Source organism: Cebidichthys violaceus, unplaced genomic scaffold, assembly GCF_023349555.1.
Source record: "Cebidichthys violaceus isolate CVI_PGR_0920_01 unplaced genomic scaffold, fCebVio1.0.p SCAF_21, whole genome shotgun sequence".
NCBI classification, from domain to species: Eukaryota; Metazoa; Chordata; class Actinopteri; order Perciformes; family Stichaeidae; genus Cebidichthys; species Cebidichthys violaceus.
Window position 1 is genome coordinate 7,313,637 of NW_027176384.1, and position 16,448 is coordinate 7,330,084.

At 43.8% G+C, this 16,448-nt stretch overlaps 1 protein-coding gene across 1 annotated transcript; it reads left to right on the forward strand.

Annotated features, from left to right (window-relative positions):
• Positions 1–1,058: 1,058 nt before the first annotated feature.
• Positions 1,059–16,211, forward strand: LOC137877467 (uncharacterized; the record flags this gene model as incomplete). The annotated part of the gene is made up of 3 exons (XM_068717405.1): positions 1,059–1,229; positions 1,293–1,540; positions 15,629–16,211. Coding segments are annotated over exons 1-3 (1,002 nt in total), but the record flags the coding sequence as incomplete, so codon positions are not given.
• Between the last annotated feature and the right edge of the window lie 237 nt (positions 16,212–16,448).

The window sequence follows — 16,448 nt, forward strand, 5'->3', positions numbered from 1 at the left end:
CATTTTCGGCAATAAGTCAGACACGTTCCCGGTGGGTGTTGACCTCTGCCAGGGCTGCCCTTTGTCACCGGTCCTGTTCGTGACTTTAATAATAATAATAATAATACTTTTGTTTTATATAGCGCTTTTCTAAGTACCCAAAGAAGCTTTACATAGGGGAGAGACAAACAGAACAAACAAAACAAAGCAAAACAAGACAAAACAAAACAAACAAAACATTTTGGTAAAAAAAAAGAAAACTGGAGAAGCTGTGTGAAATGAGTCATGTAGTGGAGGGTAGGGTGCAGGGGTTAGCAGGTGAAGGCGAGTTTGAAGAGGTGGGTTTTGAGGGCTTGTTTGAATGATGATAGGGAGCGAGCCTCACGGATGTGGATGGGGAGGGCGTTCCAGAGGGGGGGTGCAGCAACTGAGAAGGCCCTGTCGCCCCAGGTCCGGTGCTTGGTCCTGATGGTCTTCAGAGTGTTTGCACCGGCGGACCTGAGGCAACGGGTTGGGGCATGAAGGGGGAGGAGGTCTGAAAGGTAGGGTGGGGCCAGGTTGTTTAGGACTTTGTATGTGGTTAGAAGCATTTTTAAGTCAATTCTGTGTTTGACCGGGAGCCAGTGGAGGTTGCGAAGGACCGGGGTGATGTGTTCATAGTGGTGGGTGGAGGTGAGCAGTCGAGTGGCAGAGAGTTTATTATTGGAGTTTATTGAGGATTTTGTTGGGAGAGCCGTAGAGGATGCTGTTGCAATAGTCAAGTCTGGAGCTTATGAGGGCATGGATGAGAATTTCGGTGGTGGCAGAGGACAGGAAGGGCCGGAAGCGTGCAATGTTCCTGAGGTGAAAGAAGGCAGTTTTGGTGATGTGGTTGGCATGGGGTAGGAAAGAGAGGGTGGGGTCGAGGATGATACCGAGGTTGCGGACCTGGGTGGAGGGGGTGACGATGGAGCCATCAATGTTGAGAGAGAAGGTCTGGGCTGAGCGGGTGAGGGAGTTAGGGCCAATGATGAGTAGTTCAGATTTATTGCAGTTCAGTTTGAGAAAGTTCTGTTGCATCCATGATTTTATATACTTTCATGGACTGGATTTCTAGGCGCAGCCGGGGGGTGGAGAACGTCAGGTTCGAGGGTCTCGGGATTGCCTCTCTGCTGTTTGCAGATGATGTGGTCCTGTTGGCCTCCTCGGATCGTGACCTCCAGCATTCACTGGGGCGGTTTGCAGCCGAGTGTGAAGTGGCGGGGATGAGAGTTAGCACCTCCAAATCTGAAGCCATGGAGCTCTGACGGAAACCGGTGGATTGCTCCCTCCAGGTGGGGATGGAGTGCCTACCTCAAGCGAATGAGTTCAAGTATCTCGGGGTCTTGTTCACGAGTGAGGATAAGATGGAGCGGGAGATCGTCAGGAGGATCGGTGCGGCTGCAGCAGTAAAGCAGGCGCTGCACCGGACCATCTTGGTGAAGAGGGAGCTGAGCCGGAAGGCGAAGCTCTCAATTTACCAGTCGGTCTACGTTCCTACCCTCACCCATGGTCACGAACTCTGGGTCGCAGCTACAAGCAGGCAAAATGAGTTTCCTCCGTAGGGTGGCCGGGCTCAGCCTTAGAGATAGGGTAAGGAGCTCGGACATCAGGAGGGAGCTTGGAGTTGAGGCGCTACTCCTTCGCCTCGAAAGGAGTCAGCTGAGGTGTTTCGGGCATCTAATCAGGATGCCTCCTGGGCGCCTCCCACTGGAGGTTTTCCGGGAACGCCCAAGTGGTAGGAGATCCCGGGGAAGACCCAGAACACGCTGGAGGGATTACATCTCCCAGTTAGCCTGGGAATGCCTCAGGATCCCCCAGAATGAGCTGAAAAATGTTGCAGGGGAGAGAGAAGTCTGGGTCTACCTGCTTGGCCTGTTGCCACCGCGACCCGACCGGATAAGCAGTAGAAAATGGATGGATGGGTGTCAGAAGGTGTTGACTGAGTCCTTCAGCTCATTGTTTTGGTTTTATGGCCCACAATTGTACTGTTTTGGGTTCAGTTTCAGAGCTCGCATTAGCCTTGCTTCCGAATTTCAACACGCCTATATTTAGAAAAGGCGTCTACATTTTTTATTCCTTACACACAAAACTCTTGCTCTGCAAACATAGGAAATACTATCAAATTGTTTATTTAAACCAGTAGAAATATTACTGGTATAGAGGTTAGGATATCAAAAAAAATATTGATTGGGAATCATTCATTTCATCAGCCCGCCAACTACGAGACTATTTGACTTACCAAAAATGGAAAAGGGGTGAAAACTAAACAGAGAAAGGTGGGGCCACTTTTATTTTGGTGCCAGCAAGCATACTCCAAATCACGTTGCAGGAAGAAGAGAAATCATTGTTTATGTCAGTTAAAATGTGATCTTCGTTTGTCAGACAAAGTTTGCAGACAGTGAACAAGGACTTTTTATGACAATAGTCACAACTTGGATTCATTTTCATGAAAAAATACTTTGATTCTTTTGATTTGTAGACCCTTAAAGACTTAAAGAATCCATAAAATGAACTGAGCAATTGAATTGTGGAGAAAAGGATCAAACAATGTTACATGCTGTCAAAAGTTACCCAGGCTTCTAATTGAGAGCTGCATTTATTTGTCAAACTTGACTCTAGTTCTAATTGAGGAGCAACTACTGTAAGTGCACAATTATCTTGCACTATTGGCTCTGATAACGTACAGCAGAAGCAGTCATTTGCTGAGAGCTGGTGTTGCAGTTTCTCAGAGTACAGTCGTTTAGCGTCTCTCACCGCCTTGCTAAACCTGTATTTTGCCTCTTTGTACAAGTCCTTGTCCTCACTCCTAAACGCCTGATCCTTGTGCAGCGTTAGCTGTCTGAGTTCTGCTGTAAACCAGGGTTTGTCGTTGTTGTAACTCACCCTGGTGCTGGTTGGAACACATTTGTTCTCACAGAAGCTGATGTATGACGTCACAGCCTCTGTGTACTCATCCAGACTGTTGGTAGCAGTCCTGAAAACATCCCAGTCTGTACAGTCTAAGCACGCCCGAAGATTCTCCATAGCTAGTTAGTGTTTAGTTATCAAAACACTAATAACATACTTTGCATTTTAAAAACCTGTCAGACAAATGTAGAGCATTTACTTCTGAGATGTAGTGGAGTGGTGTTTTATCGGCAGCTTGAAAACCACCTCTGACACAGACCTAGTGTCATCTTTGTGATCTCGGATTTTGACAGTGATTTGCCTTCACACAAGTGTGTAAAGTTGTTACTAGAGCTGCTCTAGCTGGATATCGTGACAAATGGAACTACAGTGAGAAATGTAGTACAGCTGTAATCAGTGACTGAACCAATACGTTTACCAACAACTTTTCTGCCATTTGAAATCCTGATATGCAAATATAAAAAATAAATACCTGCAATGGGAACTTCAGAGTATACAGCCTTGTTTTGGGGACTGGTTTGGCACTTGCAGCATTTTTCCAGACCCAGTTGCTTCACTTCCTGTCTTGCTTCATGTGTTGAAGTAGTGAAGTCCATACAGTGAGTGTATCATATCCATATATATATATATATATATATATATATATATATATATATATATATATATATATATATGTATAGCAGCTCAATTTTTACACACAGGGTGGAGGCAAAACACTTTTTTTAATATTAAAAAAAGAATCGAGTCAGACACTGAGGGAGCAAATGCATGAAAATAATTGGAGCCCAAGGGGTAATATTTGTTCTCCTGAAATGATAATTATTCTTATGGTCTTTGTGTACTAACGCTTTGCCACAGAGGGAGAGCACAATCCACCATTATATTTTCATCAATAACCGTTTGTGGGCGTCTGTGGAGGCAGCTGTATTTCATGCATGTCGTCAGCCTCACTGTTTACACAGAGAACATAACTCCTGCCTCAGAGTATTCCATTAATTTACCTCATGGGCTTATGATGGACTACATTACAATACCGAATCTGGGGCTGATAAGGCTTTTTTACATTTTGAGCGGGCGTCAACATTTTTTTTAAAGGGATCCTTCAGGTTTTTTCAAGTGGGGTTGTGTGACATGCTTATCCATAGTTGGAGTATTATTACGTGCAGAGGTTTGCCGGCAGGCCCTGACTTGAAGAGAAGAGCACGGGAGCAAAGCAATGTGTGGCCGTGGACAGGGATGCAAAATGTATTTTCGACACCGAAGAGAAAGGCCCCACCAAAAAGCATCAATATCAGTTTAAGTGTGCACTATATTTAGCACATTCTCGCTGGTTTACTTTGCCGTAAAACAGCTGTTTCTGTCATGGAACACTCAAGATTATTAATCTATGCTCTCGCCAAAGCCACCAGCATGAAAGAAAATGTAATATTACCTCACAGAACACGTGGGATGCTGGTCTACCTCCGCCTCTATTGTTTGTGTTGCTGTATTCTTTGGTTGGTCCAGATTCATATATTACTTAACTAAAAAGCTAAGAGAGCTTGTGGGACATATTGAACTAGCAGCTCCACGATCTCACAGCTGGAGATTTGCATGAGCTGCGCCGGATGGCTCAAGTCACTTCAGCATTCCCGTTAGCGGTGGCGAACGCAAAAAGACAAAAAAGCCTTTGGAGGTATGTAGTCCTCGAGGGAGCTCCGCAGTGGGCAGTTCCTCTGTGGGAGTCCCCAGAACTATTTTGTCCAAAAACGCATTGGTTCAATTAAGGAACCAAACCTTTGCATGTGAACCCACCCTGACAGTACATTTCCCCCAAGCCAACACGCAACACTCGATGAAATGTTGACAGGAAAATCTGTGGAATCATCAACCCTACTGGACAACCAATGCTTCCATCTGAGCTACAGCTGCCCAACGCAATATGAGTTTAAACCCACAGATTGGAAACTAAAGGCCTAGTCACAAAGGTAGAGTAGTATTGTCTCATAAACTGTACTGTACTGTACTTAAGTCTTGTACTTGAGTACTTAAGTTTCTCTCTCTGATAAGCAACAATAGAATGGGAAGGCCATTCTTAAGTGATGAAAATTGCTCCATCAGTGCAGTGCACTAGCACAGGAACACTCTTAATCAATGCCGTATCCTATCCCAGACCTTGGATAAAGAGCTATAATGAGAGAATGAAAGAAGTCCTTATTTAGTCTAAAATAAGGCAATTTCTATGTAAATCGGCAATAAAGCAGAACTTTTACAAATGCATAAGCTTTCCCATTATTGACATGTGGTAGTCGGAAATCGTTTAGCTGCTTGATAGCAGTCATCTTATCTCCACAAGTATTTACTCACCTCCTCTTATATTAATGTTTCCGGCGATATTAAGCCGTCCTCCCAGGAGATAAATATCTGCTGTGTAGCAGCCACTCACACAATAGCTTTTGATTATTTAGCCAAGTAATTCCTTCATAGACACAGTGCTGTAGCTTAGCAGCCACATGATATTAACTGCAAGCAGAATATCAATTTCAAATTGAACCTTGGATGCATTATTGATTGACCACTGATATTGTTCTCTGAAAATAAGTGCCATTGGGTTATTGTTTAATATGAATGATAATGCCAAGCCTCTATCTGGAAATAAGGTCCAGGTGTCCTACCCCAGCCTTTGGAATAAGCTCTGATTGACTCAATTGATACTATGGGATTGCGAGGAAGGCAATACCAGCGGAGGTCAAGGTTCTGTCATTATTATATCAACATAGACAGCGCAGAGGCACATATACTGTATGTTTGTACATTTTTACTTTATTCTCTCTTTTATATGACTTTGATTGCATTTTGTTGTCTGTGCACAACTTTTGTGCTTGTCTTGTCGTGGCCTTTTCAGCAGCATCAAGATTAATAATATTATCATGGTATATTATTACCATGATAGTTTTACCATGATTAAGTTATTACTATACTTATTTTAAGACAATGTTGTGATTAACAAACAAGTCGATGAGGTCTGTAATCATGCATGTTACATTGTACCACTGCAGGTCTTAAGGCAACCCTGGTCTAAAACTTCAAGTATGTCTTAGTTCCGGGCTGGGTCTAATTTATGGATGAAGTCCAGTTCAACTATGGTTGGACCCAACAGAACCCCAAAACATTGGGTCTTGAATGAGAACGTTTTCACATTCTTATTGTAAACCTCTCTTATGAGCGATGGCAATATCAGTTGGTCTGTCTGCTGGTCCAATACTTAGATCCCGACCATATTATCTGAACAGCTATTGTATTTCCATGACATGTTCCCCTGAAGATAAATTGTAATCACTTTGGTGGTACTCTGACTTTTTATCTATGGCAGTGAAGGTTTAATGATGATGAACAATTAAAACATACACAATGTAGAAATCACTTATTGATAACTCTTTCTCAATTTCTTCATTCAGTTCACGGTTGAAAACTCTTTGTCACTTCCACCAGGATACTTAACAATTACAATACCCATGCGGCTAACTTAAAACGACCCACGTCTTCTGTTTGATGACAGTCAATGACTGTCCTGCCTCAAAAGCGAGGAAGTAGTACAACGTTGTCATCGCACTACAAAACGTCTTTGAGATTAGACTTTCACACAATAAGACTGTGTTAACTAAACGTTAACCATATATTTGTAATTGCTAAAATCAGTTTAGTCATTCATTGTTTCTACAAAGCAGACATCAGAATGAATTTCGACTATTTCCATGCATAATAATTATTGTTGGGCTGTTTTGTTTTTCAGCTTCACAACAGAACCAGAATCTCTTCAACACACACATGATATTCCTGACAGCTCTTTGGTGAAAGGATTTGGTGGATTATTGTAAGACTCAGTGGCTTTCCTCTTGGTGAATCAGAGATAAATCTGACCCGTTGACACACAAGTCACTGCACACTGTTTTCTCATTAGCACTTAATTCTGCTTCCTGTACTCTCCGCTGCAGATTGGCTGATGGCTCTTGTGTATCTTGGGTCTTAGTTTCTGTGTCTGAGGCTAGATTCCCTGTAACTTGGCCTGATGCTGTGGAAAGAGGTCAAATGAGTGAAAGGAAATACTCTGCACTAAACTAACACTGATATACTTAAATATTTAGAATTGTAGCTACAAAGGCCTGAACTCTTGTGCTCATTCACTGTTATGATTTAACAGCTCTTCAGCTACTGTAGAGTATTTGTGATGTTTTCATTACTAAAAAGACCAAGCTGAGCATTAATGAAGTATAGCAATGGTGATTGAATGCTAATAAAAGATCATATTAAAAGTAGACATTTGTTTCCCAAAGCCCATAAGGTCAGAATTTCTGCAAAACTTACAGTATTTGAATCCCAGTCAAGATATACTGTATCTAAACCAGAGGCTGCTTGGGTTTGATCCAGTTGTCTGTCACAAGCTCTGGCTGCTGATAAGTATCCAGTTGTAGGCCATTGATTTATTCATGCTGTTTCCTTTAAATATTCACATTGTAGCAATCTATGGAGACATGCGTTCTGTCTCCAGAGCAACAGATGAGGTGACGCAACAGCCAAAGAAAAAGGACGAAGAGCAGTTAATTAGTGAGTAAGTCAAAAAATAACCAGCAATGTGTCTGCGCTGAGGATCACGAGCATCAGCTCTTTATACCAGGTCAATAATATGATGTGTGTCTCAGAGCACAGTGAGAACAGAGCTGCGCAGGTGGGATATAGACAAACAACAGGTTTTGTCCTTTAATTTGGATGACATGTTGCTTTTGTAACTTTAAGGGATAGGAAATACAATTTTTTTATTTTGTTGGTTATGAATGTTGTCTTAGTATTAGCTCTTAGAAATGTCCAGCTGTGTGAGCCACGACAGGCCTTGATGCTGAATATGTGCACGTGGTTAACGTTGTGAAACAGAGATGGCTAGGCTTAGGTAATGCCATCGGTGGGCTTAAAATAAGTAAGCTATGGACGTAATGTCATGTGAAAGAAAGTCATGTGACGTAAACTCACTCAATATTTGGTTTCATGCAGGATCCGAACTTATATATACTTTATATATATATATATATATATATATATATATATATATATATATACTTTATATATATATATACATACTTTATATATATATACAGTTGTGGTCAAAAGTTTACATACACTTGTAAAGAACATAATGTCATGGCTCTCTTGAGTTTCCAGTTATTTTTACAACTCTGATTTTTCTCTGATAGAGTGATTGGAACAGATACTTCTTTGTCACAAAAAACATTCATGAAGTTTGGTTCTTTCATGACTTTATTATGGGTTAACAGAAAAAGTGACAAAATCTGCTGGGTCAAAAATATACATATAGCAACATGAATTAGCAATTTTGGTGACTTAGAAAGTTGTGTCAATGAAATGAGCTTCATAGCATGGCCTCTTAACTTCTTGTGAGTGATTATGAGTGACTACAGCTGGTGACTTCTCTGAGGCCATTTAAATAGGGCTCATTGGATACAAACGCCCACAAACGCTACAATGGGAAAGTCAAAGGAGCTCAGCATGGATCTGAAAAAGCGAATCATTGACTTGAACAAGTCAGGAAAGTCACTTGGAGCCATTTCAAAGCAGCTGCAGGTCCCAAGAGCAACAGTGCAAACAATTGTTTGTAAGTATAAAGTGCATGGCACTGTTTTGTCACTGCCACGATCAGGAAGAAAACGCAAGCTATCACCTGCTGCTGAGAGAAAATTGGTCAGGAGGGTGAAGAGTCAACCGAGAACCACCAAAAAGCAGATCTGCCAAGAATTAGAAGCTGCTGGAACACAGGTGTCAGTGTCCACAGTCGAGCGTGTTTTGCATCTCCATGGACTGAGAGGCTGCCGTGCAAGAAGGAAGCCCTTGCTCCAAAAGCGGCACCTTAAGGCTCGACTGAAGTTTGCTGCTGATCACGTGGACAAAGATAAGACCTTCTTCACATCAAAAGTGGTAATGGAATGGCTAAATCAGGCTAGAATTAGGGTTTTAGAATGGCCTTCCCAAAGTCCTGACTTAAATCCCATTGAGAACATGTGGACAATGCTGAAGAAACAAGTCCATGTCAGAAAGCCATCAAATTTAACTGAACTGCACCAATTCTGTCAAGAGGAGTGGTCAAAGATTCAACGAGAAGCTTGCCAGAAGCTTGTGGATGGCTACCAAAAGCGCCTAATTGAAGTGAAAATGGCCAAGGGACATGTAACCAAATATTAGCACTGCTGTATGTATATTTTTGACCCAGCAGATTTGATCACTTTTTCTGTTAACCCATAATAAAGTCATGAAAGAACCAAACTTCATGAATGTTTTTTGTGACAAAGAAGTATCTGTTCCAATCACTCTATCAGAGAAAAATCAGAGTTGTAGAAATAACGAGGAAACTCAAGAGAGCCATGACATTATGTTCTTTACAAGTGTATGTAAACTTTTGACCACAACTGTATGTATGTATGTATGTATGTATGTATGTATGTATGTATGTATGTATGTATGTGTATATATATATATATACTTTATTGCAGGTATTTTACATTATAGATTATCAGTTTCCTTACGTTTCATGATGCTTGCTCAGTCCCGCCAAATTTATACTGCATACTGTACATTTCTTCTGTGTTTAACCAAAGAAATATAAGAAACAAAGAAATAAATAAAAGAAACCAAAATTAATAATAATGCTAAAGATCTTTAAAAATAATTTTGCATAGTCAGCTGATATGCGACAAACATTTTGTACATAGTATGGTGTCATTTGGCCAAATCTCATATATACATCCTAAATATATGGACAACAAACTGCCAGACATTTAAGGATGTATAAACTGTTGACTCAATATCCTTCAAAGACGAGAATGAAAACCCAGAGATAGTCATCAAATTGTTGTTTCTCACTCAATATCTTGTTTTAGTGCATCAATCTGAAGGCAGGGCTAATGGAATTCTGTGGAGCACACTGTCTGGCATATTCTGATCACTAGAAGATTGCAGTATTGACCAAATGTCAGCGATAGAGCAATGCAATGATTGAATAAAAGAGGATACATAATCGAAGCTGAGGAGTCCACCTGCTGCCGTCCTCCTAACAACACCCTGGGAAATTCTTTAAATCATTAGCAAGCATGGATACGTGTGATTCACTGTCCATAAGTATGGGGTTATTTTTGTCTTTGAAAACTAAATGACATAAATCAATTTAAATAAAAGAAGAAAATGTAGTGCAGTCTTTCTTCAAGTTAGACATATTTATTTTCAAGATTCACTTTGATTTTGTCCAGTTCAATAAAGGGTGGTCCCACAGCTGTCCCTCTGTGAGAGCTGACTGAGCACATACAGTACATGCTGTGATTGGCTGATGTGCAATGAAATGATTAAAGATGCAATTTGTAATATCTTGCCAAATGCTCCAAAAAAATGTATATATTGTTTTAAGCCAACTACTGACTAACAGAAAAATTCAACCAAACTGCTGGAATTCAGAGAGTTAAAAATTGCACTGCTATCTTATAATCTTGTGAGGCAATAGGCTGTACTGCAGGGCTCTCGTACACTCAAGTATTATATTTCTGTAGAAATGCAACAAAGTGTACATAAAAGATCTTCCGTTGCAAGCCGCAGCTTGCATGTTTCAAAGAGAGTAAAATAAGTAAAAGTCATCCACTTTGAACCTTTGTAATAAGTTTGTGACTTGCTGCTTCATTTCCACCTGCTCAAAAATGAAATTGAAATGTGCATTGAGATTCCACTCACTCCTCCCTTCAGCTGTTCCTTATAGCCTCTCTTCAGGGCTGTGACACGAACATACAAACACACACATGCACACACTCCAGCAGCTGTGCAGTGCCTCAGAGCACACCTGCTCAGAAGAAAGAAGTACCTTTTCTGGATTTTTGAATGTCAAACATAAACATGAAGAGAATATGAATAAAAGCAAAGCCTTCTCTGCTGGCCTAAACAGAATCACAAAGTTATAGCTGTTTTATAATTTAATATTTTTTCACAAATACACTACATGTAATATCATTATTTTTCCCATTATCTTCTTTCCTCATTGCACAGCTACTGTCTTCCTCAGTTGCGCTGCTTCCAGTGCTGCTTGTTATCCAATCAGATTTCACCTCTATGTCTCTAGGCAAGAAGAGAGGCCCGAGGCCTGCTGGATAGCCTTTGCAGATTAAAGTAAATGGGGACGATATTGTTGATTGTCATAGTGTTCAACCAATCAGATCTTTAGTTTGACATGTTGGGCGTATTCTTTGACATGTCAGAGTATTCTAGGTAGCCTACAAGTACGTCAGCATTAACGTGCGGTGTGATTGGTCAGTGGGCTAGCGTGACTGTTGTGAAACCAAAGCTAGCAGAAGTTAGTAGTAGTAGTAAGAATTCAAGTTGAAAGATATGTAAGAAGTTATGACATTGACATGACATTTTTAGCATTTTGCTTGGTGTAGCTTTTGTTTTTTTAACACTCAATGGCCTTTCTGGAGAAGAACATTTACAGAAAAGCTGGACATTGTAAGAAAGGGTCGGCCAACCAGTGTTGCCAACTCCTCAGTAAGGAAAGTAGCTAGGCAGGCCCTAAAAGTCGCTAGAAGTCGCTAAATGACGTCATTGCCTAATTTGCATAAGTGAGGTAAAAACACCCTAAATATGTTTAGAACTACAAATGTACTTTCATCTGTTGATTCTTTTTTTATTTTTTTATTTTATCACTTCTTATGGACCCCATTGTTAATCACCGTCATAACGGAGGCATTGTCAGTCCATATACCCAGGAGTTTCTCTGTTTTTAAAGATTTTCACCATTACATCCCGCTCCGTAAGCCATGGTGGGATAGCGGCGGCTATGCGCATGTGCGATTCAAGAGCAGTCGGAGGCGGAGAGCGTCACCTCTCTGCTCTGACTGCAGCTGGGACTGCTGCGTGAGACTGTGAGTGCTTTAGGGCGGCCCACGGTAACACCCGCTGCTCATTCACGACAGTAACTGTAGAACGGTACGTGCTTTCACGTCAGAGTCAAAACACCAGAAAAGTCTCCAACGACACCAGAAAAAGTCACTAGATTCGCCAAGAGGGTTCAGAAAGTCGCCAGATTTAACAAGAAAGTCGCCATGTTGGCAACACTGCGGCCAACAGCTATCAGCCCTGACCCAGCAGGAAAAGGATTTGTGCGAACGGTATTCCTGGCTGACAGCGTCGGAAAAGCGTTGCACATTTTATGGCTAAGAATGCGTTTTATTTGCAACTGAGCGTTTTGGTGTTTGGAGCTATGCTAGATTTGCTAACCAAGGCAGCAACAAGGCACTATTGCACGACAGGACACTTACAAGCTACGGTGCTTTTGAAAACTTTTGGAGAGACCCGAGTGGCTATGTTGTCTGGAGCCTAGAGCTCCTGGTAAGGTCTCCCATGGCAAATTGGGCGAAGGGCCAGACTAAGAATGGTTCAAAAACCCCAATGAAAAAACGAAGAAGAGTCAAGGAGACCCTGCCCGGAGGAAGCCCGGGGCCCACGTCTAGAGCCAGGCCCAGTCGGAGGGCCCGACAGCGAGCGCCTGGTGGCCGGGTTTGCCATGGAGCCCGGCCGGGCACAGCCCCAAGCAGCAACGTGGCACCCCCCTCCTCTCCATCCTGTGGGCTCACCACCTGCGGGAGGAACCGCTGGGGTCGGGTGCGCTGCCCCATGGGTGGCAGTGAAGGCCAGGGACCTTGACGGACCAGACCCGGGCGGCAAAGGCTGGCTCTGGGGACGTGGAACGTCACCTCTCTGTGGGCGAAGGAGCCGGAGTTTGTGCGGGAGGTGGAACGCTACCAGTTAGATCTGGTGGGGCTTACCTCTACGCACTGCATCGGTTCTGGAACCGTACTCCTGGATAGGGGTTGGACTCTTTTCTTCTCTGGAGTTGCCCAGGGTGTGAGGCGCCAGGCGGGTGTGGGGATACTCACAAATCCCCAGCTGAGTGCCACTGCGTCGGAGTTTACCCCGGTGGCCGAGAGGGTCGCCTCCCTACGCCTGCGGGTTATGGGGGGGAAAACTCTGACTGTTGTCTGTGCATATGCACCGAACAACAGTTCAGAGTATTCTTAGAGACCCTGACTGGAGTCCTGTAACGATGGGGATACCTGGAGAGGCGTGATTGGGAGGAACGGCCTCCCTGATCTAAATCCGAGCGGCCGTTTGTTGTTGGACTTCTGTGCTAGTCATGGATTGTCCATAACGAACACCATGTTCGAGCATAAGGATGTTCATAAGTGTACGTGGTACCAGAGCACCCTAGGCCGAAGGTCGATGATCGATTTTGTTATCGTATCATCGGATCTGAGGCCGTATGTTTTGGACACTCGGGTGAAGAGAGGGGCGGAGCTGTCAACTGATCACCATCTGGTTGTGAGTTGGGTCAGAGGGTAGGGGAAAACTCTGGACAGACCTGGTAAGCCCAAACGGGTAGTGCGGGCAAACTGGGAACGTCAGGAGGAGGCCCCTGTCCGGGAGATCTTCAACTCACACCTCCGGCTTTTCTAGCATCCCTGTTGTACGCCCTCCATTGTAGAGGCAGAGCTGGAGGCTGATGGGGGAGCATCATCAATTTCCCTGGTGGAAGTCACTGAGGTAGTCAAATAACTCCACAGTGGCAAAGCCCCAGGGATTGATGAGATCCGTCCAGAAATGCTGAAGGCACTGGGTGTGGAGGGGCTGTCTTGGATGACACGTCTCTTCAACATTGTGTGGAGGTCTGGGACGGTGCCTAGGGAGTGGCAGACCGGGGTGGTGGTTCCCCTGTTCAAAAAGGGGGACCAGAGGGTGTGTGCCAATTACCGAGGTATCACACTACTCAGCCTCCCTGGTAAAGTCTACTCCAAGGTGGTGGAAAGGAGGGTTCGGCTGAACAATGCGGATTCCGTCCTGGCCGTGGAACAACGGACCAGCTCTTCACTCTCGCAAGGATCCTGGAGGGGGCTTGGGAATACGCCCATCCGGTCTACATGTGTTTTGTGGACCTGGAGAAGGCGTATGACCGGGTCCCCCGGGAGATACTGTGGGAGGTGCTGTGGGAGTATGGGGTGAGGGGGCCACTTCTGGGGGCCATCCAATCCCTGTACGCCCAAAGTGAGAGCTGTGTCCGGGTTCTCGGCAGTAAGTCAGACTCGTTTTCGGTGAGGGCTGGCCTCCGCCAGGGCTGCGCTTTGTCACCAATCCTATTTGTGGTATTCATGGACAGGATATCGAGGCGTAGTCATGGGGAGGAGTGTTTACAGTTCGGTGGGCTGAGGATGGCATCGCTGCTGTTTGCAGATGATGTGGTCCTGATGTCTTCATCGGGCTGTGACCTCTAGCACTCACTGGATCGGTTCGCAGCTGAGTGTGAAGCGGTTGGGATGAGGATCAGCACCTCTAAATCTGAGGCCATGGTTCTCAGAAGGAAACCGGTGGATTGCCCACTCCGGGTAGGGAATGAGTCCTTACCCCAAGTGAAGGAGTTCAAGTACCTCGGGGTCTTGTTCGCGAGTGAGGGAACAATGGAACGTGAGATTGGCTGGAGAATCGGAGCAGCTGGAGCGGTATTGCAGTCGCTTTACCGCACCGTTGTGACAAAAAGAGAGTTGAGCCGCAAGGCAAAGCTCTCTATCTACCGGGCAATCTTCGTTCCTACCCTCACCTATGGTCATGTGGACTGGGACATGCCCGAAAGAATTAGATCGCGGGTACAAGTGGCCGAAATGGGTTTCGTCAGGAGGGTGGCTGGCATCTCCCTTAGAGATAGGGTGAGAAGTTCGGTCATCCGTGAGGGACTCGGAGTAGAGCCGCTGCTCCTTTGCGTGGAACGGAGCCAGTTGAGGTGGTTCTGGCATCTGGTGAAGATGCCACCTGGGCGCCTCCCTAGGGAGATGTTCCAGGCACGACCAGCTGGGAGGAGACCCCGAGGGACTATATCTCCAAACTGGCCTGGGAGCGCCTCGGGATCCCCCAGTCAGAGCTGGCTGATGTGGCCCGGGAAAGGGAAGTTTGGGGTCCCCTGCTGGAGCTGTTGCCCCCGCGACCCGATCCCGGATAAGCGGTCGAAGATGAGATGAGATTAGATTATACTGACCAAATTTGAAGTGGCTCTGACAAAGTCCCTATGAGGAGTTAAAGTATAGTGATTAGAAATCAAGGGAAAATTCTGCTATGTCCACTTAAACACAGACAATGGCAGAATTTCAGTCTTAGTATTACTAGATCTCAGTACTGCATTCGACACGGTCGACCATGACATACTACTAGATAGACTAAAAATCTGGGTGGGACTCTCTGGCACAGCACTTAACTGGTTTGAATCCTACTTGAAGGACCGAGAATACTTTGTGTCTGTAGCTAATTACACATCAGAGCTGACTAAAATAACATGTGGTGTTCCCCAAGGTTTAATACTGGGGCCTCATCTGTTCAACATCTACATGCTTCCACTAGCTCAGATTATGGAAAAAAACAAAGTGTGTTATCATAATTATGCAGACGACACACAAATCTACATAACTATATCACCAGGGGACTATAATCCCATACAAGGGCTGGGTAAATGCATTGAACAAATCAACAACTGGATGTGCCAGAATGTTCTTCAATTAAACAAAGATAAAACGGAAGTAATTGTTTTTGGTACCAAGGATGAACGATTGAAAGTCAGCACTCAGCTTCAATCACTGATGTTAAAAACCACAAACAAAGCCAGAAACCTAGGTGTAGTTATGGATTCAGACCTCAACCTGAACAGCCACATCAAGACAATCACAAAATCAGCCTACTATCACCTGAAGAACATATCAAGGATTAGAGGACTTATGTCTCAACAGCATTTGGAAAAACTTGTCCATGCATTTATCTTCAGTAGACTGGACTACTGTAACGGTGTGTTCACAGGTCTCTGTAAAAAGTCAACCAGAAAGCTGCAGCTGATTCAGAACGCTGCAGCTCGAGTCCTCACTAAGACCAAGAAAGTAGATCACATCACTCCAGTTCTGAGGTCTTTGCACTGGCTTCCTGTCCAACAAAGAATTGACTTTAAAATCCTGTTGTTGGTTTATAAAGCACTGAATGGTTTAGGGCCAAAATACATCTCCAATCTGCTGCTACCCTATGAACCATCCCGACCCCTTAGGTCGTCTGGGACTGGTCTACTTTCTGTTCCCAGAGTCAGAACTAAACATGGAGAAGCAGCGTTCAGTTTTTTTGCTCCACATATCTGGAACAAAGTCCCAGAAAGCTGCAGGTCTGCAGAGAGCCTCAGCTCCTTTAAATCCAGACTGAAGACTTTTCTGTTTGCTGCTGCCTTTGATTGAACCACATTCAAGGATATTAATCAATTTCTGCATTTTACTACTACTGTATTTTATTTCTTAAACTGCACTGCAACTATTATTCTGTTTTTAGCTTTTTAGTGTTTTAATGACTGTTTTTAATGTTTCAATGAATGTTCTTAATTGTTTTTAAATCTCCTTTTCTTTTGTATTATGTTTTGATGCTTTTAATGGTTTTATGTGAAGCACTTTGAA